The sequence below is a fragment of the Anas acuta genome, chromosome 8 (genome assembly GCF_963932015.1).
Source record: "Anas acuta chromosome 8, bAnaAcu1.1, whole genome shotgun sequence".
Classification (NCBI taxonomy): Eukaryota; Metazoa; Chordata; class Aves; order Anseriformes; family Anatidae; genus Anas; species Anas acuta.
The window spans coordinates 21,184,006-21,207,698 of NC_088986.1; the positions used below are offsets into that span (position 1 = coordinate 21,184,006).

The 23,693-nt window shown below is 62.9% G+C and overlaps 2 protein-coding genes across 3 annotated transcripts; both read left to right on the forward strand.

Moving 5' to 3' along the window:
• The first annotated feature begins 1,516 nt into the window (after positions 1-1,516).
• On the forward strand, positions 1,517-9,948 carry QSOX1 (quiescin sulfhydryl oxidase 1). Its single transcript, XM_068690478.1, has 12 exons — positions 1,517-1,878; positions 3,623-3,723; positions 4,910-4,958; positions 5,089-5,191; positions 5,729-5,819; positions 5,941-6,086; positions 6,173-6,307; positions 6,472-6,601; positions 7,803-7,925; positions 8,006-8,150; positions 8,258-8,437; positions 8,793-9,948. Exons 1-12 carry the CDS (start codon positions 1,584-1,586, stop codon positions 9,521-9,523), a joined length of 2,229 nt encoding a protein of 742 aa, XP_068546579.1. The 5' UTR covers positions 1,517-1,583; the 3' UTR covers positions 9,524-9,948.
• Positions 9,949-11,239: 1,291 nt separating this feature from the next.
• Positions 11,240-23,251, forward strand: LHX4 (LIM homeobox 4). Of its 2 annotated transcripts, none has more exons than XM_068689979.1 (6): positions 11,240-11,395; positions 18,037-18,208; positions 20,440-20,642; positions 20,791-20,945; positions 21,223-21,394; positions 21,485-23,251. In XM_068689979.1, exons 2-6 carry the CDS (start codon positions 18,144-18,146, stop codon positions 21,880-21,882), a joined length of 993 nt encoding a protein of 330 aa, XP_068546080.1. In that variant the 5' UTR covers positions 11,240-11,395; positions 18,037-18,143; the 3' UTR covers positions 21,883-23,251. The 2 variants fall into 2 exon arrangements, with proteins under 2 accessions (XP_068546080.1, XP_068546079.1); XM_068689978.1 differs by lacking the exon at positions 11,240-11,395 and adding an exon at positions 13,231-13,383.
• Positions 23,252-23,693: the final 442 nt, after the last annotated feature.

The window sequence follows — 23,693 nt, forward strand, 5'->3', positions numbered from 1 at the left end:
CTGAGGCTGTGGGGAACAGCTGCCCCGGACAGAAACCGGGCGGCTGCTGGCAGGATTTTTGTTTTTTAATCTCCTGCTGGCTGACAGCGAGCCGTGGCATCATCCCTGCGCCAGCCAGAGGCTGCTGCTCACATCAGCCATGCAGGGGCCCCCTCCCTGTGCTGCGATAATCCCGTTGGGGTTTAATCACAGCTGCCCGGGCCGCGTTGTACCACCCTCTGCCCCCGTTCGCATCGGCTTGGACCCACAAAGGTGCGTGGGGGCACCCCTCCTGCCCTCACATCCCGTGAGCTCTGTCCCCATCGCCTCCCCGTTGCACCCTTGGGGCCGTGCCCCGCTCCGAGGCCCCTGTGCTCCCCTGCCAGGGCAAGGCTTGGCTCTCGCAGGCTTGTTTTTCTAGCACGGCAAGTCCTCCGAAAATACCTAGGTGGGGCCCGTCGCGGCTAATGGCCTTTCTGGGGCTGGAGCCAGCACCCGGCTCTGGGGAGCGATGGGCACCCCGCATCACGGGGCCCCTCGTCACGGCGGGGCGGGGAAGGCAGGAAGGTCTTCCTTTTGGAGACAGCACCTTTTAGGGTGGCTTTTGAGGGTTTTTTTTTTTTGGGGGGAGGCCACGTCCAGCTCTGCCCCGGGGCGCTGTGCAACGGGCACCTTCCGGGTGCGTGCGTGAGCACCGGCACGGCCCCACCTGGGGCTGCGGGGCTGGGATTCCCTGCTTTTTTTTGGGGTGGAGGAGCTGGATTTGGGGCCTTTGTGGTGCGTAATATGGCCAGGCATCGCTCCCCGATGGCAGCCACCAGCCCCGTGTGGCCCTGGGTGTCCCCGCCACGTGTGGGGACAGCGCCGGGTGGGGGGGACACCCCTGCAGATGCCACCCAGCCGGCGTGGCCCTGGCTGACGTCAGGGTGTCCGAGCTGGGTGCTGCCGTCAGGCGGGCGGCTTCCCTCGAGGAATTTCCATAATGGCAGCGCTGCAGGTTTTGGGCCTGAATCAGCCGCATTTCGCCCCGTGTTGGTTTATCGGGATTTTACACGGGGCGTCCGCGGGTGCTGCCGGCCTTTTGGGGAGGGTCTCCTGGGACACCCCCCTGCCTCCATAGGACAGTGTGTGGGATGGGGGTTGCCTGGTGATGGGGTGGGGGTCCTGGGCAGGGGGACACGCGGGGCCCCTCTGCCACCCCCACAGGAGCTGCCTGTGGGGTAGCGGGGGGCTATTTAGGGGCGTGAGGTGCTGCAGGTCGGGACCCCCTCAGACTGCACAACCCCCAAAACACCGGGGTGCAGCTGAGCCCCAGGAGCTGGGATCTGTGCGTGTGGTGTGTGTGTGTGGCGTTTGGCTGGGGGGGTACCCAAACACATCCCCCCTCCCCAAAAAAACCCTCCCCTCAGGTGGGGGCAGCTCCCATCAGGGGGCGCTGCGATGGCAGCGGGGTGTGTGTGTGTGTGTGTATGGGGGGGGGGGGGGCTGAGCCCCGCCCCTCCGGTCCCGCCCGCCGGGGGCGGCCCCAAAAAGCCGGGCGGCCCCAAAAACCGGGCGGCCCTACAGCCGGGCGGCCCTACAGCCGGGCGGCGGCCGGGTGGGCGATGTGGCGGCGGCGGGCGCGGAGCGGTGGCGGTGGCCGTGGTGGTGGTGGCGGTGGTGGCCACCCGGGGGGCCGGTGGTGGCCCGCGGCGCTGGTGCTGGCCCTGGCGCTGCCCGCGGCTCGTCCCCGGGGGCTGTACTCGCCCAGCGACCCTCTGGAGCTGCTGGGGGCCACCACGGCCGAGGGCCGCATCCTGGGCTCCCCCAGCGCCTGGGCCGTCGAGTTCTTCGCCTCCTGGTGCGGCCACTGCGTCCACTTCGCCCCCACATGGCGGGCCCTGGCCGAGGACATCCGCGGTGAGTGCCCGCGGTCGCCCCCATAAATCCCCTAAATCCCCCCAACCCCCCTCGCCGGCACTTTTTGCCTCCCTCTGGGTCGGGGGGCGACGGGAGACCCCCCCGGGAGGAGCTGCGCCCCGGTTTTGTCACCCCCAATTTGACCTCCGAGGGCAGGGAGCAAAGGGTGGGGGCAATAGGGTGAGCACCCCGTCCCCTATGGGGTCCCCTCCCTGCCACGGGGACCCTCGCCCCGTCTCGCCCCGCTGAGCGGACTGAAGCCCGGATGGATTTTGGACACCAGGACGCTGCTGTGCCACGGATGCTCACCCCGCTTTGGGGTCTGTCGGGGTCGGAAGCCGCCCCCGTGCGCTGCTGGCAGCGGGAAGGAGCCTGCGGGAAGGAGCCTGCACGCCGCCGTCCCCCCAGGTGGATTTTTGTAGGAACGGGCTCGACGGGCAGGACGCCGGCTGCGGGGCGCCGCGTGCCGATGAGCGCAGGAGCGTGCCTGGCCCCCGGCTGCCCCCGCGGCCCCGACGGCCCTTCCTGTCCCCACGTGGCACCGCCACCCTCGCGGCAGGGTGTCCTCGAGCTGGGCTGTTTTTGAACCCAAAAGGAGCCATTTCGGAGGTTTTGGTCTCCATTTTGCTGGTTGGAACCTGTAGATCCTGCTGGTTGACACGCCCGTGGACCTTCCCCGGGGACACCGCTGGACAGAAGGGTCACGAACGTCATCTCCTTCCCCTGCCCGTCTCTCACCCTGGAGCATTGCCGGCGTGTTTTTTGGGCCCGTTTCCCCTTGCTTTCCATCCATCCCATCGGACTGGGGCAAAACGAGCCGGATCCCAGCTCGCCCGCCGTGCCCAGCCGTGGTTCAGCCGTCCCTCCCCAGTCCCGGCAGTGTTTGGGGCCCCGCGCCCCATCCCGCTGAACCAGACGGGCGGGCGGCCGCGGGCAGAGCCGCCTGCACCCGGCCGGGACAGGGCGTGCAGGGCTGGCGCCGCCTCGCCCGGCTCTGCCGTGGCTTTTGCCGCCCCAAAAAGTAGGGCACGAAACGCCGGCCGGGTGAGCGCACCCGGTGCTTAGGGCTCAAGGTGCTGTGGGGCCGTAACCAGCCCCCGAGCCAAGTGTTTGGGGCCACGGGCAGCGTCCCCGCTTGGATGGGGACAGTCCCTGGGTGCTGCTGGCTGGGGATACTGAGGGATCCCAGCTGGTCGGCTCCGAGTTCTGGTAGAAAAGGTGTGGGCAGGGCTCCAGCAGGACCGAAAATACGCATCGTGGGGCGGGTGTTTCTTTTTTTGAAGATTTTTCCAAGCAAGCATTGATTGGAACAAATCCCCCGAGCTTTGGGAGGCAAGAAAAGAGGCCAAGGTGCTTAAGCTGTCCTCGCCGTGCGCTGGGGCTGCGGGAGGAGGCGGAGGTGGGAGATGGAGACGGGAGGGATGCGGGGGACGGGGCCAGGCGGTGTGGGGCGTCTGCAGCCCTGCTGCAGGCAGCGTTGGCGGCAGGAGGATTAGCTCTGCCTTGGCCCCGTGCCTGGCTCTGCGCAAGCTCTCCGTGGCCACCGTCACCACCAGGAGGGACAGGGAGAGGTTTTCCCATCGCCAAGGATCGGCACAAAGCGACAGAGCTGGCAGCTCGTGCTCCCCAAAAGCAGAACGTCCTCGAGGATCATGATGCACGGGGATGTGCATAGGAGCTGCCCGAATTGTGGGGATGCTCCATGGGGCTGTGGCCGTGCTGACCCCATTCCTTGTCCCCGCAGAGTGGAGGCCGGCAGTGATCCTCGCGGCCATCGACTGCGCCGACGAGGCCAACCAGCAGGTGTGCGCCAGTTTTGGGATCACCGGCTTCCCCACGCTGAAGGTAAGGCGAGGGTGGGGAGAGGCCCCTTTGCCAGTGCCCGCTTTTCACCCTGCTTTTCCTCGTGGCCCACCCCTCTCTTGCTCAATGGGGCTGGCAGCACTGCACCAAAATATTCCCTTCCAAAATATTCCCTTCGGGACTCTGCAGGCTGCTTCGCCCCGGGGCCGAGCAGCTGCCCGGGATGGGAACCTCTGCTGGCAGCAGCTGGCAGGGCACCATCCCTGCTCCTGGGCCCCTGCCCGGCCGCTGAGCTGTGTAAATACGCTGGCTCTCGGCACTTCCCACTGTAAACAGAGCCCGTCCAGCACATGCAGGGCAGGCAGAGCTCCCCAGGCGCTCCCCGGCCAGCAGGATGCCCAGCGGGCAAGCAGGGCGAGCTGCCATCTCCTTGAGAAGGAGAGGAGGGGAGAAGGGATGGGTTTTTAACTCTGTTGCGCTCGGAGGTGGGTGCCAGGGCGGCCCCGTCCTCCATCGCTTAATTAAAGCAGGGTTAATTGCAGCTCGGTGAGCTGGAACCAGTCGAACACCCTGTGTGTGTGCGTGCAGCCCGCGGGGCCGGCTGGGCTCCGGCAGGACGGGGCTACAAAAATCAGACTTTTTGGAGCAGTGAAAACCCTCCTGGCTTCCCCCTGCGCTGGGAAACCGAGCGGTGCTGGGGCTGTGGGGTCCAGCAGGCTGAGGAACCTAGCGCAGGGTCAAGATTTGGGGTGCAGGAGCTGTGCCCAGCCCTGCCATGGGGTCTTACTGGGCGGAGGGCGTTGCTGCTGCGGCCCCGCACCCCCTCGTCCCCACCTCCCTGTCGGAGCCCAGCGCCTTCTGCAAACAGCTCCCAGCCCGGCCTGCAAAGCAAACACCTACGTGGCACAATCTGGTTCCACAGCTGCCTCGGGACGCAGGAGAGGGCACAACCCGGGCAGGGCAGGGGTCACAAACAAACCCTTCTGCTCCCTTAGTGGAAGCTCGGGAGCCGCAGGCAGCGGTTTGTGGGGCTGGGACGGTCCCAGCTGCACCCCGGGGTCCCCTGGAGGTGCGCGCCGTGCCGCCTGGCAGTGCTCAGCATCCCTCCCCTCGGGGCGGGCGAGGCGCATCCGGAGCCGGGCAGCATCCGTCCCGGTGACGTCCCACGCGCGGGGATGCCCGGCGAGGCGGGGACACCTCGTGTTTATCTGTGCTGTGTTCCTTCCAGTTCTTCAGGGCGTTCACCAAGAAGGCAGAGGATGGGATAAGGATTGCTAGTGAGTATTCAGGGCCTTTTAGCCACATTCTTTTATTTTTTTTTGGGGGGGTGCAGGGAGTCAGGTCGCTGGTTGGCCCCTCAGGGAAGCCCCAGGGGACAGCTCAGCCCCGTGTCCTGTCCCCCCGCAGACCCCGCTGCCACCGTCACGGAGCTGCGCCGTGCCATCATCACCAACCTGGAGCAGAGCCTGGACGCCTGGCCGCCCGCGTGCCCTCCGCTGGAGCCCGCGAGGTAGGGGCGGCAGGAAAAGAGGTTTTCCAGGGACATCCTGAGCCAGAAGCGCTCAGCCAGCCCGCCTTATTTTGTATTATTTTAGTTTTAATTCAGCCTGGCTGGAAAGAGAGCAAGGTGGTGCCTGCGGAGGGAGCATTTGGCTTTCTGCAAAGCGATGTTTGGGCCAGGGTCATGCTGCAGCTCTCCGTGTCCTAGCCAAAAAACAAAACACAACCCTTGTTCAAATTCATTGCTGTTTTGTTTTACTGTTTGTTTTTTTTCCCCGTGGGTGAGCGCACAGCTCCCTCCTGCCCTGCCCACGCTTTGTTTTCTACCTCCTTAGTTGACCCTGCGGGCTTTCAGAGCCCGTGAACCGGAGCAGAAAACAGGGCTGGAAACCTCAGCAGGGAGGAACCGGGGCTGGAACCACATCAGTGTCCTGTCCCCAATCCCTGCGGACAGGGACCCGTTGACATGGGAGGGCGAAGCCCCCCGGTGGTGCCAGCGGGGCCACCTGCAGGACCCCCCCAACACCACCACGCTCCTCTCTTGCAGCGCGGAGGAGGTTCACAGCTTCTTCCAGAGGAACGGCGAGCAGTACCTGGCGCTGATCTTCGAGAAGAGCGACTCCTTTGTGGGCAGAGAGGTGGGTGCAGCTGGCGGCGTCCCCAGTGCCTCCTCCTCCCGGCATGCGTGTGGCCAGGGAGGGATGGGGATGCTCAATACCTCCAAAAAAAACAAAAATCCCTGCTGCCCTCCGCTTGCAGGTGATTTTGGACCTGCTGCAGTACGAGAACGTGGCGGTGAGGAGGGTGCTGAGCAGCGAGGAGGAGCTGGTGCAGAAGTTCGGCGTCACCACCTTCCCCTCCGGCTACCTGCTGCTCCGCAACGGCTCCTTCTCCCGCCTGCCCGTGTGAGTCGGGGGCTTCCCCAGCGCTCCCAGCAGCTGTTTTGGGGTGGGAGAGGGTGGGCTCACGGCTCCTCCCTCCCTCCCCGCAGGCACCTGGAGGCGCGCTCCTTCTACACCTACTACCTGCGGACGCTCTCCGGCGTCACGCGCGGCTCCTACCGCCTGAACGTCACCGCCAGCGCTCCCAACGAGACCCGCGCGGCGCAGCCGAGGAGGGCTGACCGGTCAGAGCCCTTCCTGGGCATTTTGGGGTGGCAGAGGGAGGGATGGGAGGAGCTGACGTGTCCGTGGGCGGACAGAGGGCTGGGACCGTGCCCTTTTGACCCCCCAAAATGGGACTGCGGGGGCGCAGAGCGGAGCGCCGACGGGCGTCGCGTTGTGCCCCCAGCTCCAAGGTGTACATGGCCGACCTGGAGTCCGCGCTGCACTACTCGCTGCGGGTGGAGGCCGGCCGGCCAGCCACGCTGTCGGGAGCCCAGCTGGCCGCCTTCAAGTGCTACGTGGCCACGCTGGCCAAGGTGAGGAGCAAGCTGCATTCGGTTCGGGGTGAAAAGCAAACATGGGGGTGGCGGAGGGTTGGGACACCAGCCCTGTGTCCCCATCTGGATACTGCTCTGAAGCTGTGCCCTGCGGTTTGTGCCAGCCCCCGGTTGGTCAGAGCGGTGCTGGGGGCTTTGTTTTCCTGCCCACACCTCTGTGTGTGGGTGCTCGCGTGGCTGGTGGTGCCGGATGGCTTTGGGTGTGAACGGAGGGGTGGGTGTCTGCAGGCTGAGCAGGCTGGGTGCCTGCAGAAGAGGCGCTGCCACCTGCAGCGGGTGGCCGTGGGTTTGCAGCTCCCGTTTGGGAGCTCAGCTCGGGGTCCTGCTCTCTGCTGGCTCCTTTGATAGCCTGGCAAAGGCGCTGCTGCTCTGCACAGTGCCATGGAAAACCTGAAATCAGGCTCTCCTTTCTGGGGCTTGGCGAGATTCAAGCACAGAGGAGCTCCGAGCCAGCAGGTGCGGTGCCACCAAGCACTGCGTTTGGACCAGGATTTCTCCAGCAGATTTGAGCGAGCCCCTTCCCAGTCCAGGTTCTCTGAACCCCCTGGCACTGGGCAGATCCTGCTGTGCGTTTCCATCCCCGCCGTGTGCCGGGGCTGTCCCCGGGGATGCGGAGCCCGTGCTGTGCTGCCGTTCCCATGCTCATCCACGGGACGGAGCAGCGGCACCAGCATTGCTGCCAGCCCGGCTGCGCCTTAACTGTTGCATTCCCACGAGGAGCAGGGGGAATCGTGACGGGGAAGGAATGACAGCTGGGAAGCAATGCATCGAGTGGTTAAAACCTCACGTGGAAGGAAGGAACAGCGCTTTGCAGCAGAAATGTTGGATGGCGGATGAATTCCTTGCAAATTTAGGGCTTGTGGTGTCGTTGGTGGGTCCAGGGAGAACAGCCTTGGCAAAGGAGGAGCAAAATGCTCCTTTTACTTCCAGCTGTTTCTCCTATCTGCTGCTGCTGTCTTTCTGGTGGCTGTGGCACGAGCCTGTCCCTCTGTCTGTCCATCCTCCTGCCACCAGCACACCCACGGGCTCCCCATCTCCCCGCCGTGCCCGCGGTTTGCGAGCGCTGCCGCTAATCGGCTTTGGCTGCCTCCCTGTCAGAGCAGCTCTCTGCCCTGCTCAGACGGCCGGGTGCTGGATCTCTGACTCTTTCCTCCCCCGTTTTCCCCCCGTTTCATCGCAGTACTTCCCCGGGCGCCCCTGCGTGCAGAGCTACCTGCAGACCCTTGATGGCTGGCTGAGGAACTGGACGGAGCCCGAGCTGCCCCGCAGCGCCCTGAAGGAGGCGGTGAAGAACAACCAGGACGTAAGGCTCCCTCCTCCCCTTCCCCCGTCCTCCCCGTCTCGGTCTCCATCCCCGTCAGGCCGTGTCCCTCTGTCCCGCAGGCCTCCCCCCCGGCCGTGCTCCCCACCAACGTCACCTGGGTGGGCTGCAGGGGCAGCGAGCCCCATTTCCGCGGCTACCCCTGCGGGCTCTGGACCGTCTTCCACCTGCTGACCGTCCAGGCTGCCCAGGGCGGCCCCGACAAAGGTAAGGGCGTCCCTCCAGGGGCAGGGGGACAGGGGATGCTCTGTCCCAGGGGGAAACTGAGCGGTGGAGGCTCTGCGGGGTCCCCAATCGCTCTCTGTGCCCCCCAGAGCTGCCGCTGGAGGTGCTAGGCACCATGCGCTGCTACGTCAAGCACTTCTTCGGCTGCCAGGAGTGCGCCCAGCACTTCGAGGCCATGGCAGCCAAGTCCATGGACCAGGTGAAGGGCCGGGACGAGGCCGTCCTCTGGCTCTGGTCCCACCACAACGAGGTCAACGCGCGCCTGGCGGGTAAGGGGGCCGAGGTGGGGAGGAGGAGGGGTGGCAGGGTGGTACCCGGAGGTGTGGGGACTGAGCCGGGCTGGTTTCCCAAGAGGAAGGGATCTGGGACGTAGGAGCATCCCTCCTCACGGTGGAGTTGGCCAATGGCTTCGCCAAGATGGGGTCCCATGGGGGTGGGGACATCCCGTGCCCCCCTCAGCCCAGGGGCCAGTAGCTGATTGCATGGAGCCTCCCAAAACTGCCCTTGGAGCACTTGTCCTCCTGAGATGTCCCCGTCCCTGTCCCCCTCTGCTCACTGCTCCGTGGTGGCGGTACCAGCACATGGGGGGCTGCAGAGGACCCCTCTCACCTGCTGCCCCTCCAGGTGGTGACACAGAGGACCCCCAGTTCCCCAAGCTGCAGTGGCCCCCGCCGGACATGTGTCCCCAGTGCCATAAGGAGGAGCGGGGCGTGCATGCCTGGGACGAGTTGGCCGTGCTGAGCTTCCTCAAAACCTTCTTCTCCCCGGGCAACATCGACCTGGACTACGCCGTCCCCGTCCCCCGGGCCGGGGAGGAGGCGGTGGTGGGCGCCAGGCTGGGCACCGCCAGCCCCCGGGAGAAGGAGGAGGAAGAGGAGAAGGAAAAGGAAGAGAAGGAGACGGAGAAACCCGACGGGGAGGGAGAGACGGGGCGGCCGGGCTCCCCCGAGCTGCGTCGCCCCAGCATCGTGCGCAGGAACCCGCGGCTGCGGGAGGCGGGCGAGGACATCGTGGACCTGGACTCCTTCAGCGAGCAGCACTTCAAGAGCAAGGCGCTGCGGGCAGCCGGCCGGCGCCGGCGGCTCAGCAAGCGGGACACCATCCCTCTGCACCAGGACGCCGGCTGGGAGCGCCTGCGGCCTCCGGAGACCCGGGAGGAAGAGGAGGAGGAGGAGGGAGGAGGCTTGCGGAGGAGCCCCTGGCTGCGGGTGCTGGGCTTGGGCTTCTCCCGCTTGGACGTCAGCCTCTGCATCGCGCTCTACTTCCTCTCCTCCATGTGCCTCCTGGGCATGTACACGTTTTTTCGGCTCCGTACCCGTGCCCGCAAGGGTCGCCCCGGCTTCCCCGTGGCCTGAGAGCGAGCGGGGGGGACGGGGCAGCCCCTGGGATTTGAGGGACCCCCCCCCAGCTGCCTCGCACCCAGGGAGAGGTTTTGCTGCCTCTCCCAGGGCGGCGGGTGGAGGGTGATTTTTGGGGGGCGGGGGGTGGGAACGGAGGTGTGGCAGCGTCCCTGCCCGTGCTGCGGGGATGCTGACGGTGGTTGGGGTCCCGGCCCCATGCCAGGGGCAGCCCTATAGGGTCACACCACTGCTGGGGCTGGGAGCATTGGGTTTTGGGGCCACCCCCCACCCCCAGACACTGTGGGGCAGGGGGGGCACTCGTGGGTCTCACCTGCGTCTCGTGTCCACCCCACACCCCCCGCTGCTCGCTCTCTGCTTGTTTTAGTGGAATAAATTATTTTTTGCCGACGGCAGCCCCGCTGTCTCGGCTCATCCCTAAATTTTCCCCTGCTTTTTGCCTCCTTCTTGCAGGGGGCTGCTGTGTACCCCCAGCTCCTGGTTTGTCCCCAAGGGGGGGGGGGACATGAACCATCCCCAGTGCCGAGCTGCAGCTTGGTGTGGGGCAGGGATGCGGGAGCATCCCCGGGGAGGGGTCCTGGCCCCGTTTCCCTCTGCCCTTTTATCCTTGTTAGGAATCATTAAGGAAAATGGTTGTTTTCTGGGGCCGGGGCCATCTGCTGCGCTGGCGCTGCCTAAATCCCCCCCTGTAACAAATTCATTGGGATTACGCTGCCCTCCCTAATCCCGGCCCTGCCCCCCGCCCGGGGGATTTAAAAGGATTAGAGCCCAGCTGATAATAAACTTTATTAAGGGGTGGGGGCCGTCAATCCGATTTGCAACCTTTTTCTTGCTGTCTTCACTTCGCCCAGGTGGGAGGAGAGGGCGGGCAGGACGGGGAGCCCTGGCTCCTGCAGCCCCAGCCTCCTGCCCTCGAAATAAATCGCCTGTCGCTGCTGCCTCCCTCTCCTTGATTTCCCTGGGGGGGCTCATCCCCAGCATCAATTCCCCCCCCCCCCCGAATCCCCGCCCCGGCCCAGCCTCGCCACCAGCTGCTCCCCTGCCCCCCCCACCCCCCCGGCCCCAAAACATGTGGTTGGCAAAATGGGATGGGGAGGGGGGGATGCAGGGTGGTTTTTTTTTTTTTTTTTTGGGGGGGGGGGGGGGGGTGTGTTTAGCTGCCCGGATTAGCATCCCCGGCAGGCGCTGCGGGGAGATTTGTGGGGCCGGGCAGCTAAAGCTGCCATGCGTGCAGGGAAAAAAAAAAAATAGAAAAAAAAAAAAGAGAGTCCCGTAAATAGACTTTCCGTAATCCTGTTTGGTGCGGGCCCGAATCCCCTTTTTGGGGGGGGGGGGCACGTGGAGGGGACCCCCCTCCCGCAGCACCGGGCACCTTTGGGGCAGCGCCGCCTCGTGCCCCGCTCAGGGCTGGGCTGGGACATCCTGGGGACGAGGGGGGGGGACCCCAAAGGGACCCCCCCATGGGGCTCGCCCCTTCCCGAGCCCCCCCCCAGCACCCCCCCGGCCCCGCAGCTAATTACCTAAGTGGCCGCAGGCTGCGGGAGCCAGGCGCTATTCCCTAATAGAATTTGCCCTCAAGTGCAATTTAATTTTCCTCCAGGCCAGCCTGCCCCCCCCCCCGCCCCCCCCCCGGCTCGCCGCCCCCCGCCGCTCCCTTTCTCCCCTCGGTCCTTTTTTTTCCTTTTTCCTTTCTCCCTCCTCGGCGTGGGCGAGAGCGTTGTGCCGGCACCCCCCCGCCGCCCCTGCTCGGGCCCTAAAATCACCGGGAGGGGGGGGGGACACACACAGAGGGGGCGTTTTAATGTCCGGTAATTCCCAATTAAAATCACCGGCTCCCTGCCCGCCAGTCCCCGCTTTCTCCAGCCGCCGGTAAGTGCCCGAGCTCCGGGAGATGGGGATGGGATGATTTGGGGTGTGTGGGGGGTGGCCAAGAATTGGGGGGGCCGTGCTGAGCCTGGTTTGGTGGCGCAGGGGGGCGCCGGGAGGAGGGCTGAGACCTGGCGAGCTCGGTGCACGGGTGGCACAAATGGGGCAGGATGCGGCCCAGGGCGGGGGGGGGGCTGTGGGGGGGGGGTTGTAGGGGTCTTGGGGTGTCCCTGCTGCGGTTGGAAATGGGGAAACCCAGCTGAGCATCCCCCAAACTGCCCCGAAATGCAACCTGCTGCAATTCGGGATGGTCACCCCCCCGCAGGCACCGCGCCGAAACTTCGCCCCGGTTTAGCTTGGGGGAGAAAATAAACCCTGGGAGGGGGTAGGAGGGGGGGAATTCCCCCCAAAAAATCCTCGCTCATGGTTTGGGATGGGAAATGCCTGGGCGATTCTCCCTGCGCCACCCTCTCCCCCCGAGGCGAAACAAACCCCGAAGCCACCAAACCCCGCGGAGGGGCAGCCGGGGGGCTGGGGGGGCAAAGGCAAAGCGACACGGCACGGGGGGGGGGGGCACAGGGACGGGGTGGGGGGCACAGGGAAGCCGAGGGCAGCCCGAGAGGAGGATGCTCGGGGTTTTTTTGGGGGGGGAAAGTCGGCGCTGCGCTGCTCCCCGCGGCCGCTCGCCGTGGCGCTGAGTGCTACGGAGCGGGGCAGCGGGGTCTGCATCAATCCGGCACGGCAGAAAAATGAATGAAAATTGAATTCCCCGAAGAGAAGGGGGGTGGGGGGGAAGCGGGGGGGGGAGCCGCGCTCCAGACAGAAAGATAAATCAGAGCCTGGAGGAGAGGAGGAGAGCGCGGGGCCTGCCCACAGCCCTGGGGTAATTGGGGAACCGCTTCAGGAGGAGGAGGAGGAGGAGGAGGAGGAGGAGGAGGAGGAGGAGGAGGAGGAGGAGCAGGACAGGTGCTGTCCATGCAGGGCCACGCGTCCTGCCGGGGAACTTTTCCCCCCCCCCAGACCCGCTGGGGGCAGCAGCCGCGTCCCCGGGGTCGGCCCCGGCCGCAGGTGGTGGGGGCTGCAGGGGCCTGGGGTGCGCTCAGCGCAGCGCAGAGCCGGGTTTTGGGGCCGGGAGGTTTGGGGTCAGGGCCGACACCCCCACGGCACGGCGGGGTTTGGGGGTGGGGGCCGGGGGGGGCACGGCTGCGGTGAGCAAGGAGCCGGGGTCCTGCGGTGCCTCCGGGCGCGGGGTGAACACCCAGCAGCGGCTGATGCTTTTTCCCGAGGAAGCACCAGAATTGCTGCATTCCTCCCCTCCCTCCCCCAGTTTTTTATTTTCGCCCCTTTTTCCCTTTTTTTCCCCAATCTTGGTGTCCCGCGGGCACCCGCAGCGCGGGTCCCTGGCCGGGTCCCGTTTGGCTGCGGGATCCCTCGTGGGAACTCGGGAAGCAGAGCTCCCCGTCCCTTATATCGCGATTCCCTTATATCGCGATCCCTATATCGCGATCCCCTCTGTCGCGACACCCGCGCCACGCTCCGCAGCCGCCGGACCCCCGCGCGCGCGGGGGGCGTGGCGCGCCCATTAAGCCCCGCCCCTTCCCCGCAGGCACCGCCCCCGAACCCCTCAAGCCCCGCCCACTCCCCGAGCTGGCCCCGCCCCCTAGGCCGCGGGGCGGGCGGGGATTGGCCCGCCCCGCCCCCGCCCCCCTGCGGGCGGTGACGTCAGGCGCGCTCCCCGCAGGGGAATGAATGGGAGGCGGGCGGCGCGGGCGGGCACAGCTGCGGCACCGCGCCCGGGCCGCCACCGGCACCGCCACCGGCACCGGCACGGGCACGGCTGGGCTCCCAGCGCCGGCCCCGGGGCTCCGCCGGCCCTGCCCTGCCCTCCCGGCCCCCCAAGCCCCGGGCCAATAAAATGATGCAGAGCTCCGCGCTCGCTGCCGAAGGGGCTGTCAAGGGGCTGCCGGAGATCCTCGGCGTGCCGGTGCAACGTAAGGACGCGCTTCGCTTCTCCCCCGCTTCGCTCCCTGCCGCAGGGCACCGGGGGGGAGCCGGGAGGGCCCGGCCCCGACGGGGAGGTCGGCGCGGCGCGGCAGGGGGGTGCGGGGATGCTCGCGGTGCGCCCTTCCCGGCCCCTAGCGCACGACACCCCGCTTATATCGTTTATCGCGACAGGCAAGCCGCGGTGGAGGGGAGAGCCCTGCAGCCGGGACGGGGAGGGCGGCGGTGATCCCGCTGCGGCTGCGGGCTCCCCCACACCAGGCGTGTATTTTATATATTTATATATTTTTTATATATTTCTATATATTTTATATATTTATATATCTGTGTGTGTGTGTGTGTGCGCACATGGCCATACGTGCCGCACAGCCACAGGTAGCGCACCCAGCCGCCCCCCCCCGCCGCCGGGATGCGGGCACAGCCCCGCACGGGGACGGCCCGGCCCCGACGTGCTGCGGGAGAGCCCCGATTTTGGGCCCCCCCACCCCTTTCCATAGGGCCGGACCCTGCCCTGCCGGGGGTGGTGGTGGGGAGCCGGCGGTGGGGGCGGTTTTGTTGCTGTTGTTGTTGATTTGATTATTTTTGTTGTTATTATTATTATTTTTTTTTTTCCCGTCGTTTGCAAACGGTTCCGGAGAACCGGAGCGTCCCGGCGAGCCCGGGGAGGGGGGGGCCGTCGGGGGGAGCCGGGCGATGCTCTGCGGCCCCGGGAAAGTTGTGGGTTTTTTGGGGGGGGGAGAGGGGGATTAAAGGGGACAACGGTGCGGGGACGAACGGGACCCGAGCCCCGGGGCCGTGCAGAGCGGGCGGCTCTGCCTGGGGGGGCGGCTGCATTTTGGGGGGGTACAGCCGGCTGTGCCCCGTCTGTCTGTCTGTCCCGCTCTGCCGCCGGCCTTCGCCCTCATCTGCTCCCTGCTGCGCCCCCAAACCCCCTTTTCACCCCCCTCCACCCCCAAATCTCCTTCCCGTGCCCGCTGCACCCCCCCTGAGTCCCCCCCGGCCCGGCCCGGCCGCCGTCACCCCCCCGCAGCCGCTGTCCGTGCGCCACCGGTGCCGGTCCCGACGGCTCGGCTCAGCCCCCCCGCACCAGGTTTTGGGGCTGTTTCCCCGTTTTTGCCCCTTTTCGTTCCCGTGGCCGGGCCCGGAGGCAATTACACGCCCCGTGTAACGGGTGGGGGGGTGGGGGGGCTCTGTCCCACGGCCGCATCCTGACCTCCCCCCGCAGCCAAATGACAGCTCCGGGGCAGAGCCGCGGAATCGGCGTTTATGGCCCCAAAATCTCGCTGCAGCAAGGGATAAACGAGGTGCCCGAAGGGAGATTCAGCCCCCAGCACGGCCCCTGTCCCCCCCCCCTCGGCCCCTCGGGGTGCCACCAGCCTTCCCCCCCCCCCAGTGCCGCGGTAACCGTGCAGCGGGAATTAGCAGGGAAAAATCAAACGAGATTTTGTTTTTCTGATTTATTTAAGCACAGAAATTGGTAGCAGAGAGATATCTGTTTGCTATATAGCCGTGTCCATATATATACACGTGCAATTAATTAATTAATTGCCTGGTGCTGAGCCCTGCGAGCAGCCAGCGGGCCCCGTGGCACCGCGGTGTCGGGGCCCGATCCTGCCCAGGGATCTTCCCGGGGGGCAAGGGGCTGCCCCCGGGTGGGGAAATCCAGGAAACCCCCCCCCACACCCCCCGGCAGCCCCTGGGTGCTTCGTGCTAATTGCCGGCCGTGATTAACAGCGCTCTTTATTAACGTCCTGCTGCAAGGCAGAGGCCGCGGGGTTGCGGGGAGCCCTTCCCGAAATGATAAAATATTAAAAAAATAAATTAAAAAATCGCTTGCTATGGTGGCACCAGGTCTGTCCCCCCCCCCCCCCATCGCTGTCACCGCCACCGTGGGCGGCTGGGGGGGCCCCGCGGGGCCGTGCCACGCGTGGGGCCGCTCCGTGTGCGCCCATCCCGGGCTGGGGGGGTCCGGGGGGGGGGGTCCGCAGCGCCGTGTGGCTCCGGGCAGCCCGCGGGCAAGAGCCGGTCCTCGGCTCGGTTTTTGCTTGGTTTGGCTTTGTTTGGCTTTGCTTCGGCTTATTTGGTTTCGTTGCGTTTTGAGTTGTTTTTATTTTCTTTTGTTTAGTTGCATTTTGTTTTGTTTGATTTCATTTCTTTTCTTTTTTTTTTTTTTTTTTCTTTTTTTTTTTTTTTTTTTTAGTTTTGCTTCATTTTATTATTTTATTTTCGCATGTGTATTTATTTATTTTTTTCCCCCCTGGCAATTTGGGGGCTGGCATTGCGATACCGATCGCGACTGTTGGCTTGTTGACGTGAAGCCGTGCTGCTGCCCTCGACAGCGAGAAACCCGGGAGCTTCCCAGCACCTCCCCGCTCAGACAAATAAACACGCACACAAATCCCATTGCAGAAAGCAGCACCCATCTTTATGAAATAAGGGAGATAATTCACTTTTCGGTGCCACCGACCCGGGGCTGGGCATTGCGGTGCCGGGGTCTCTCTGGAGCAGGGTCCTTCTGGAATTGGGACCCCAAAATCTGGTGTTGGGCTCAGGCAGGGGTGAGAAAGGTGCAAGGGAGGGCAAGAAGTTGGGCGCAGTCCCAAAACAAGCGGGGAGAGGGGCTGCGGAACCTGCGTGTGCGGGGTTTTATTCAGCCTCGTGCTGTGAATGTGACACGGGCTTAAATGCCAGCAATAAATACGGCCCCAAGGCCACTGGGATTGTAACTTATCTGCCCTCGAGAATTATAAAATCAGCTGGCTTCACTTGACAGACTTGTCAGTAACCCCAAAGTAATTTTAAGTAATGCTGGTTTGGTTTAGGCTGTAATGATATAATTTCCTACTGTGCCTTTTTCCTTTCTTTTTCCCCATTATTTTTTTTTTAACTTTTATTTTATTTCTTTCTTTTCCACTTTGCTTTTACTTGCCTTTTCCCCTTTCTTCCCAATTTTCTTTTCCTTTATTTCTCCTTTTCATTTTCTTTTTTTTTTCCCCTTTTCATTTCCTCCCCCCCCTTTCCTTTTCCTGTATTTCCATTTCTTTTTGTTCCTTTTTCCCTTTTCTTTTCCTCTCTCTTTCCCTTTTATTTTCCTTTATTTTTCATTTTATTTTCCTCTCTTTTCACCTTTTCACCTTTTCTTTTTCACCTTTTCTTTTCCCTTTTTCTTTTTCCCTTTTCTTTTCCTTTCCTTTTCCCTTTTATTTTTCTTTCATTTTCTCTTTTCTTTCCTTTCTTTTCTTTTCCCTTTTCTTTTCCTGTTTTATTTTTTTTATTTTTCTTTCTTTTTCCTTTTATATTAATTTCATTTTCCGTTTCTTTTCTTGTCTGCCCTTTTCTTTTTCTGTCTTTTCTACCTTTTCTGTTCTGTTCTGTTCTTTTTCCATTTTGCTTTCCTTTCCTTTCTTTTCACCTTTTCATTTCCTTTCCTTTCTTCCTTTCTTTTCACCTTTTTTTCATTTTTTTTTTCTTGTTTTCTTTTCATTTTTCCTCTTTTTTTCCTCTCTTTTAATTCCTCTCATTTTGTCATTTCTGATCCTTTCCTTTCTTTTCCTTTTCCCTTCCCCTTTTTCCTTTTTTTTATTTTTTTCCTCATTTTTTCCTTTTTCCTTTCCTTTCCTTTCCTTTCCTTTCCTTTCCTTTCCTTTCCTTTCCTTTCCTTTCCTTTCCTTTCCTTTCCTTTCCTTTCCTTTCCTTTCCTTTCCTTTCCTTTCCTTTCCTTTTCCTTTCCTTTCCTTTCCTTTCCTTTCCCTTTTATTTCCCTCTCCCCTCCTTCTCCCCATCCCTCTCTCGGTTTCCTCCCTCACCCTGGGTCCCGTTCCCCTGCCCATCCCTGGTTGGGGTGCAGGGGGTGAATGCTCTCTCCCGGCCGCTGCTCCGGGGGCAGCGGAGCGGCTCCTAATCCCCCCCGGGCTTTGTGGTGGCCAGAACAAAAATCCCCCCAGCAGCCCAGATATTTCCCGTGAGCTGGCACCGGCGGGAGGGGAGGCAGAGCTGATGCGGGAGCATCTCCAGCTATCAGCGTGAGGGTTTTTTTTTTTCCCTAAAAAAAATCAATTTTCTTTCATGCGCGCGTCTCAGCGTTCTGTGCGTGGCTTTTACCGGGCAATCTCCTGCAGCCTTTCCAGCCCCCCCTGTTTATTCCGAACTAGGGTCGGGTAGAAAAAGAGAGAGAAACACCCCGGCTCTCCAGATCTGTGTGAGCAGCCGGGCTGCGGGCAGATGCTGTGTGAGGCACCGCACACGCATCCTCCTGCAGCAGGGGGGCTGCAGAGGAGGCCAGGGACGCGTTGGCCACCCGCAGGGTTACCCCAAGCCCTGCTGGAGCCCCCCCCCTTGCTTCAGCCCCTTTCCAGCCCCGGGGATCTGCAACATGTGGCTGGGAGCCGGCGGGCGAGCCTGCAGCCCCTGCAGGGGGAAACCGGGCACGCACGGTCCTCGGGGTGAAGTGGGAGCAAGGAGGGGAGGAAGAGGCATTTTTCCATGTGGGAACAAATTTTGGAAATCTATTCCTCGATGTCAGCGGGGAGGAGGCTTCAGTCCCTGCTCCCGGCGCGGCGAACAGGTGGCAGAGCGCGGGGTGCGCGCACGGAGCAGCCGGGGGGGGGCTGACGCTGCTTTTCTCTCCGTCCCCCCCTCCCCAGAAATCCCCCAGTGCGCCGGCTGCAACCAGCACATCCTGGACAAGTTCATCCTGAAGGTGCTGGACCGGCACTGGCACAGCTCCTGCCTCAAGTGCGCCGACTGCCAGATGCAGCTGGCCGACCGCTGCTTCGCCCGCGCCGGCAGCGTCTACTGCAAGGAGGACTTCTTCAAGTGAGTACCGCGCCCCAAAAACCCCGCCAGCAAAGCAGGCAGGCGCACACATTTTAAAGCATCACGTCTCCAATTTTTTATTCACTTTGTGTCCTTTTTTTTTTTTTTTTTTTTTTTTTTCCAAGCCCAAGTGCTTAGAAAAAGGAAATTTTGCCGCTTCTCACCTGGCCCAGGCTGGGTGCTGTTGGTCAGGATTTAACCCTACAGACCCAGCTCCCCCTCACACTCCCTGCCCGGCTCCCTGTTATATTTTGCAGCCCGAATTGGTCTCGGTTGGCGGCCCCGCGGTGCTGGGAGCTAGAGGGCAGGAGCCACCCGTGCAAGGCGCAGCGCTGCCTGCTCCGGGGCTCTGCTGGTGCCGCTTCTCTCCCTTTGCTTTTATTTTTTTTTTCACATTCCCCCCCCCATTTTTCTCCTCTTTTTTTTTTTTTTTCCCTTGCCTTTTTTTAATTTATTTTATTTATTTTATTTTATTTTTTTCCTTTTATTTTGCTCCTGGTGTGCAAAAACCTCGTTTCATTTTGTTGCTGCTTTGCAATCGGCCCCTGAGCCGCGTGATGCACCCTCCTCGGTGTTTTCCCCAGCTCCTGCAGGGAAGAAAAACCCATTTCCAGGGAAAAAGAAATGGACTCTTCAGCAAAGATGCTTTATTCCATGATTGCTGGCAAAATCTGGGAGTTTTCCCCAGGGCTGGCAGCGGGTGTTGCACCATGGCCAGGCACAGTGGGTACATTGGCGTTGGCTGCTGTGACGTGAGGCGGAGGGGAGGAGGGACGGATCCTGCTTCAGGTGATGGAGCTGGGCCATCAAGGAGCTGCCACACCTCGGGGACAGGGGCTGTGTCCCTGTCCCTGTCCCCTGCAAGCCCCAGGGGGGCCGTGCCGCGTGCCCCATCCTTCATCGCCGGCTAAACCGTGAAATGGCGATTACACGGCCGTAATCCCTAGGCAGGACTTTCCCCGGTTTAATGGCACAGGGGGCTTGGTGCGGGGCTTCCGTGCCCCTTGGGAAGCCCAAACCAGCATGGATAAACCCCGGTGCTGTGCTGATTCCCCTTCTCCTTGCTGCTGTGGCAGCCAAAAGTCACTGTGCAAAATGCCGCTGGGATTGCTCGGCGGGCAGGCGGCCGCCCCAGCCCTGGTGGTAGCGTTTCCCCCGCGACGCTCTCCAGACTATTAATCTCAAAGTCATTTAAATAGCTGCCCGAAAGGTGTGGGTAATCGATGTTAATTAGAGCCGGGAGCTCAGCGATGTTCTCAGATTAGGTCCCGCCTGGATTATTTCGCGCCGATCGATAGCTCCACGGCGGCCGCTCGCTTCACCTTTATTTCACCTGCCCCTGGACCCCGGCTCCGTGACCTGTGGGGCACGTGGGGATTTCAGGCCAGCTTCTTTGGGGCTGCCAAAAAAGCCAGATTTTATTTTTTTTAATTAATTTATTTACTTTTTTTCCCCCAGTCTCTGTTCCTTACTGGTGCAACGAGTGCGCCCTTCTGCAGGCTTGCTCTTGGGCACGGAGAAATGGGGTCTGTCTGTCCTGTCCGTCCCTCCGTCTGCCCCATCCCGCTGTCCTGTGGGTGCACACGGAGCGATGGCACCCTTTGCTTTGTCTGTGGCCCAGGGGGGGCGAGATGCACGCTTGTTGCACACTCCTTGCACGCTCCATGCAAGCTGTGTCCAAGCTCTTTGCTCCTTGCACGCTCCTTGTGCACCTCTTGCGTGTTCCTTGCAATTCCACGCACCGTTCTTGTAGGCTCCTTGCACACTCCTTGCACGCTCCGTGCACCATTCTTGCAGGCTCCTTGCAGGCGTGCTGGGCCCCGCGCCCACCCCACGCCGGCGCGGCCGGTGCACCCAGCGGGCTGTCATTATGGTGTAAGAGCCCCATCATTCTGAATTAATCTGGGATTCATCATGCTAGCGGGGCGGTGTAATTAATTTATTTGGTATTAATGTGGATGAAATATGTACTGTCCTTGCAGGGGAAATCAGGCAGCCTATAAGCATTAGTTAAAAGAACCATTAAAATCAAACCTTCCTCGGATCCATTAGGCCGGTCTCTCATGCTGAAGAAGATAAAACCCCGGCGTGTGAAGTGTCACGCATAATTAGCTTGATTGCTGGTTTAAACTTTGCCCCCTCTCCCAGCATCCCCCCCCAGCCCCTATTGCACCGGAGCCCACCCGTGCCCGTCCCCGTCCGGGGCTCAGGGCCACCGCTTGTCCTTGCAGGCGTTTCGGGACCAAATGCACGGCGTGCCAGCAGGGCATCCCCCCCACGCAGGTGGTGCGGAAAGCCCAGGACTTCGTCTACCACCTGCACTGCTTCGCCTGCATCATCTGCAGCCGGCAGCTGGCCACGGGCGACGAGTTCTACCTGATGGAGGACGGGAGGCTGGTGTGCAAGGAGGACTACGAGACCGCCAAGCAGAACGGTAAGCACGGCCCTCACAGCACCTGGTGCCCGCCTCCAGCCTCAGCTTTGAGGATTTTCTGGTCCCGGAGCGGGTGGGCTTCGCTTTAGGCAGGGGCTGCTCCTCCAGGCACGTTTCGGGGATGCTCACGCTGCTCGTTTGCTCCCAGATGACTCCGAGGCGGGGGCGAAGCGGCCCCGGACCACCATCACGGCCAAGCAGCTGGAGACGCTGAAGAACGCCTACAAGAACTCCCCCAAGCCCGCCCGACACGTGCGGGAGCAGCTCTCCTCCGAGACGGGGCTGGACATGAGGGTGGTGCAGGTGAGCCCCGGGGCGACCCCCTGCCCCCAGGATGGGCTGGTCCCAGCAAGGGGGGTGCTGGGCTGCGGGGTGCTGGGTTGTGTGGGTACTGGGGTGCTGGGTGTCACGGATGTGCCATGCTGGGGTGTCAGACTGCGGGGTGCTCGGCTGCACGGGTGCCTGGAAGCTGTGGTGCAGAGCTGTGGGGTCCCGGTGTGTGGGGTTGGGCTGTTGGGGCGCTGCTGTGCTGGGTCAGGGGGTGCCGCGGTGCCACCCACGTCCCCGTTGCCTGCCCCAGGTGTGGTTCCAGAACCGGCGGGCCAAGGAGAAGCGGCTGAAGAAGGACGCGGGGCGGCACCGCTGGGGGCAGTTCTACAAGAGCGTCAAGCGCAGCCGCGGGGGCGGCAAGCTGGAGAAGGAGAGCTCGGCCGAGGACTGCGGCGTCAGCGACAGCGAGCTCAGCTTCCGCGGTGAGCGGGGCCAGGGGCGAGGGGCTGGGGGGGTCTGTGGGGTTTTCCATGCACTGACACCCCCTCTGCTCTCCCCCTTCTCCTCTGCAGAAGACCAGATCCTCTCCGAGCTCGGCCACACCAACAGGGTTTACGGCACGGTCGGGGACGTGGCAGGCGGACAGTTGATGAACGGGAACTTCTCCATGGACGGGACGGGACAATCGTACCAGGACTTGCGGGACGGCAGCCCCTACGGGCTCCCCCAGTCGCCGTCGTCCATCTCGTCCCTGCCGTCCCACCCGCCCTTGCTCAACGGGCTGGACTACGCCATGGACAGCGGCCTGGGGCTGGTGGCACACGGGGCGCAGGGGGTGAGTCAGACGCTGCGCGCCATGGCCGGGGGGGGCCCCACCTCCGACATCTCCACGGGGAGCAGCGTCGGGTACCCAGACTTTCCCACCAGCCCGGCCTCCTGGCTGGACGACATGGATCACCCCCCCTTCTAAACGCCGCTCGCCCCCCTCGCCCCGGCCCCCCTCGCAAACCCGCTCCCACCCCCTCCGCCAGCAGCCCGCAAACGCAGCACCGCCGGAGGCGCCCGCCGGGACGTGAGATGTTTCCAGGATCTCCCGTGGGAATCGGACACGGAGGGCTTTTTGGGGACACGGGGAGGGGGAACGGGGGCGTCCCCAGGGCATCGGTGATGTCCGGGGCTCGGCGGGGACGGGGTCGGATGCTTTTGGGTGTAAGCACAAGGGAGGTGAGGGCGGCACGGTGGGGAAGGGGGGCACCGGCCCTGCTCCAGCCTCGTCCCTCCCCGTGTCGGCGGAGAGCCACGTGCTCGGGAGGGATGGAGGTGGGAGGGGAGGACAATCAGGGAAGGCAAAGTCTATATTGCAGAAGGGTTTATTTTTGACCCCTCCCGGGGCTGATGCTGCTGGCTCGGGTGGTGGTGGTGGGGCGGGAGCGGAGCTGTCGCCCTGCGGCTGCGGGGCCGTGATTTATCCCTGGGTGCGCAGGAGCGCTCGCGGTGCATCGCTGCGGGCTGTGCCTTGCGAGCATGGCACGGAGGAATTGCAACGGGGGAAAAAAAAGCCTCCAGCCTGAGAGGCCCAAAATATCGGTCGTGGCCGGGATGTGCGGGGCTGGCACGGGGAGAGGGGACGCGGCCAAAGGTGGTGGGGAGCAGCGGGGTGAGGCGAGCCTGTTTGCTCCTGGGTATGGCAACAACTTCCCCCAAAAACAGAGGGGAAAAGGGCATTTTGCCAGCTGCATAGGGCACACGGGGGTGAGCCCTGGCCACACACCTCCTCCAGGTAGCAGGACTGAGTGTGGGTGCAGCCAGCATGGGGGGGGCCTTGGGGTGGTTTTGGCACCCTTGGGTGCACGCACACAGCGGGCTGACGGCACTCGGTCCGACGGCTGAAACCCAGCTCAGCGCCTCGCAGCCCCGGGGTGTGCGGGCTGCTGCCAGAGCCCAGAAAGCAAAAGGGAGAAAAAAATAAATAAAGGAGTAAGAATTAAACATTCAGCTGAAGAAAGCACATCGCCAGGACGGGCCCTTGCCCTCCCGCTGGGTGTGTCAGTGCTGCACCCATGTGCCCCCCCTGCCGTGCCCCCCTTTGGTGCTGCTCTGTGCCAAGCTCCCGGCCACTGGTGGGAGCCCTGGGATGGTGGGAGGGGGGGCATCGGGGGGCAGACCCCTGCAGGGGGGTCCCCACTGGCTGTGCTTGTTTGCTGTCCACCCCCCCACACCATGACAAGGCCAAACGTCCCCCCCTCCCCTCACTGTGTAAATTTTGTACAGTTCCAGAAAGTGAGAGTCTTGTTTCCTGGGGAAAAAAAAAAAAAAAAGAGAAAATAAAAAAATAAAAATGAAATCAAAGAATAAAACCTTATTTATTGCCATGTCTTTGGGGAGACACAACATCCCCCTCTCCTGCCCCCTGCCCCAAATTTTGGGCCCGGGGCGTTGCTTTGTACCCTGCCTCCTGCGCGATGGCATGAGCTGTGTACGGTCAGCCCGCCGCACCGAGGGCGCGCCATGGAAAATAAACTCGGGACGCTCTTTAGCAGCCGCTGTCTCTGGGCTTTTCTTCCCCACCCGGGGGGGGGCAGTGGCTCAGCAGCCACCTGAGCCCCCCCCCCAGGATGTTGGGTGGGCAATAATTCGGGTGAGGTTGAGCCTGGGGTCCCCAGGATTGGGATGGAGATGGGGTGGCTCTGGCTTGTCCCATGGAGGCACCTTACCGAGTTGGTGGCCACGTCCCGGCAGCTGGGATGGGGGATGCCAGTTTTGGCAGCTCGGCGCGGATCC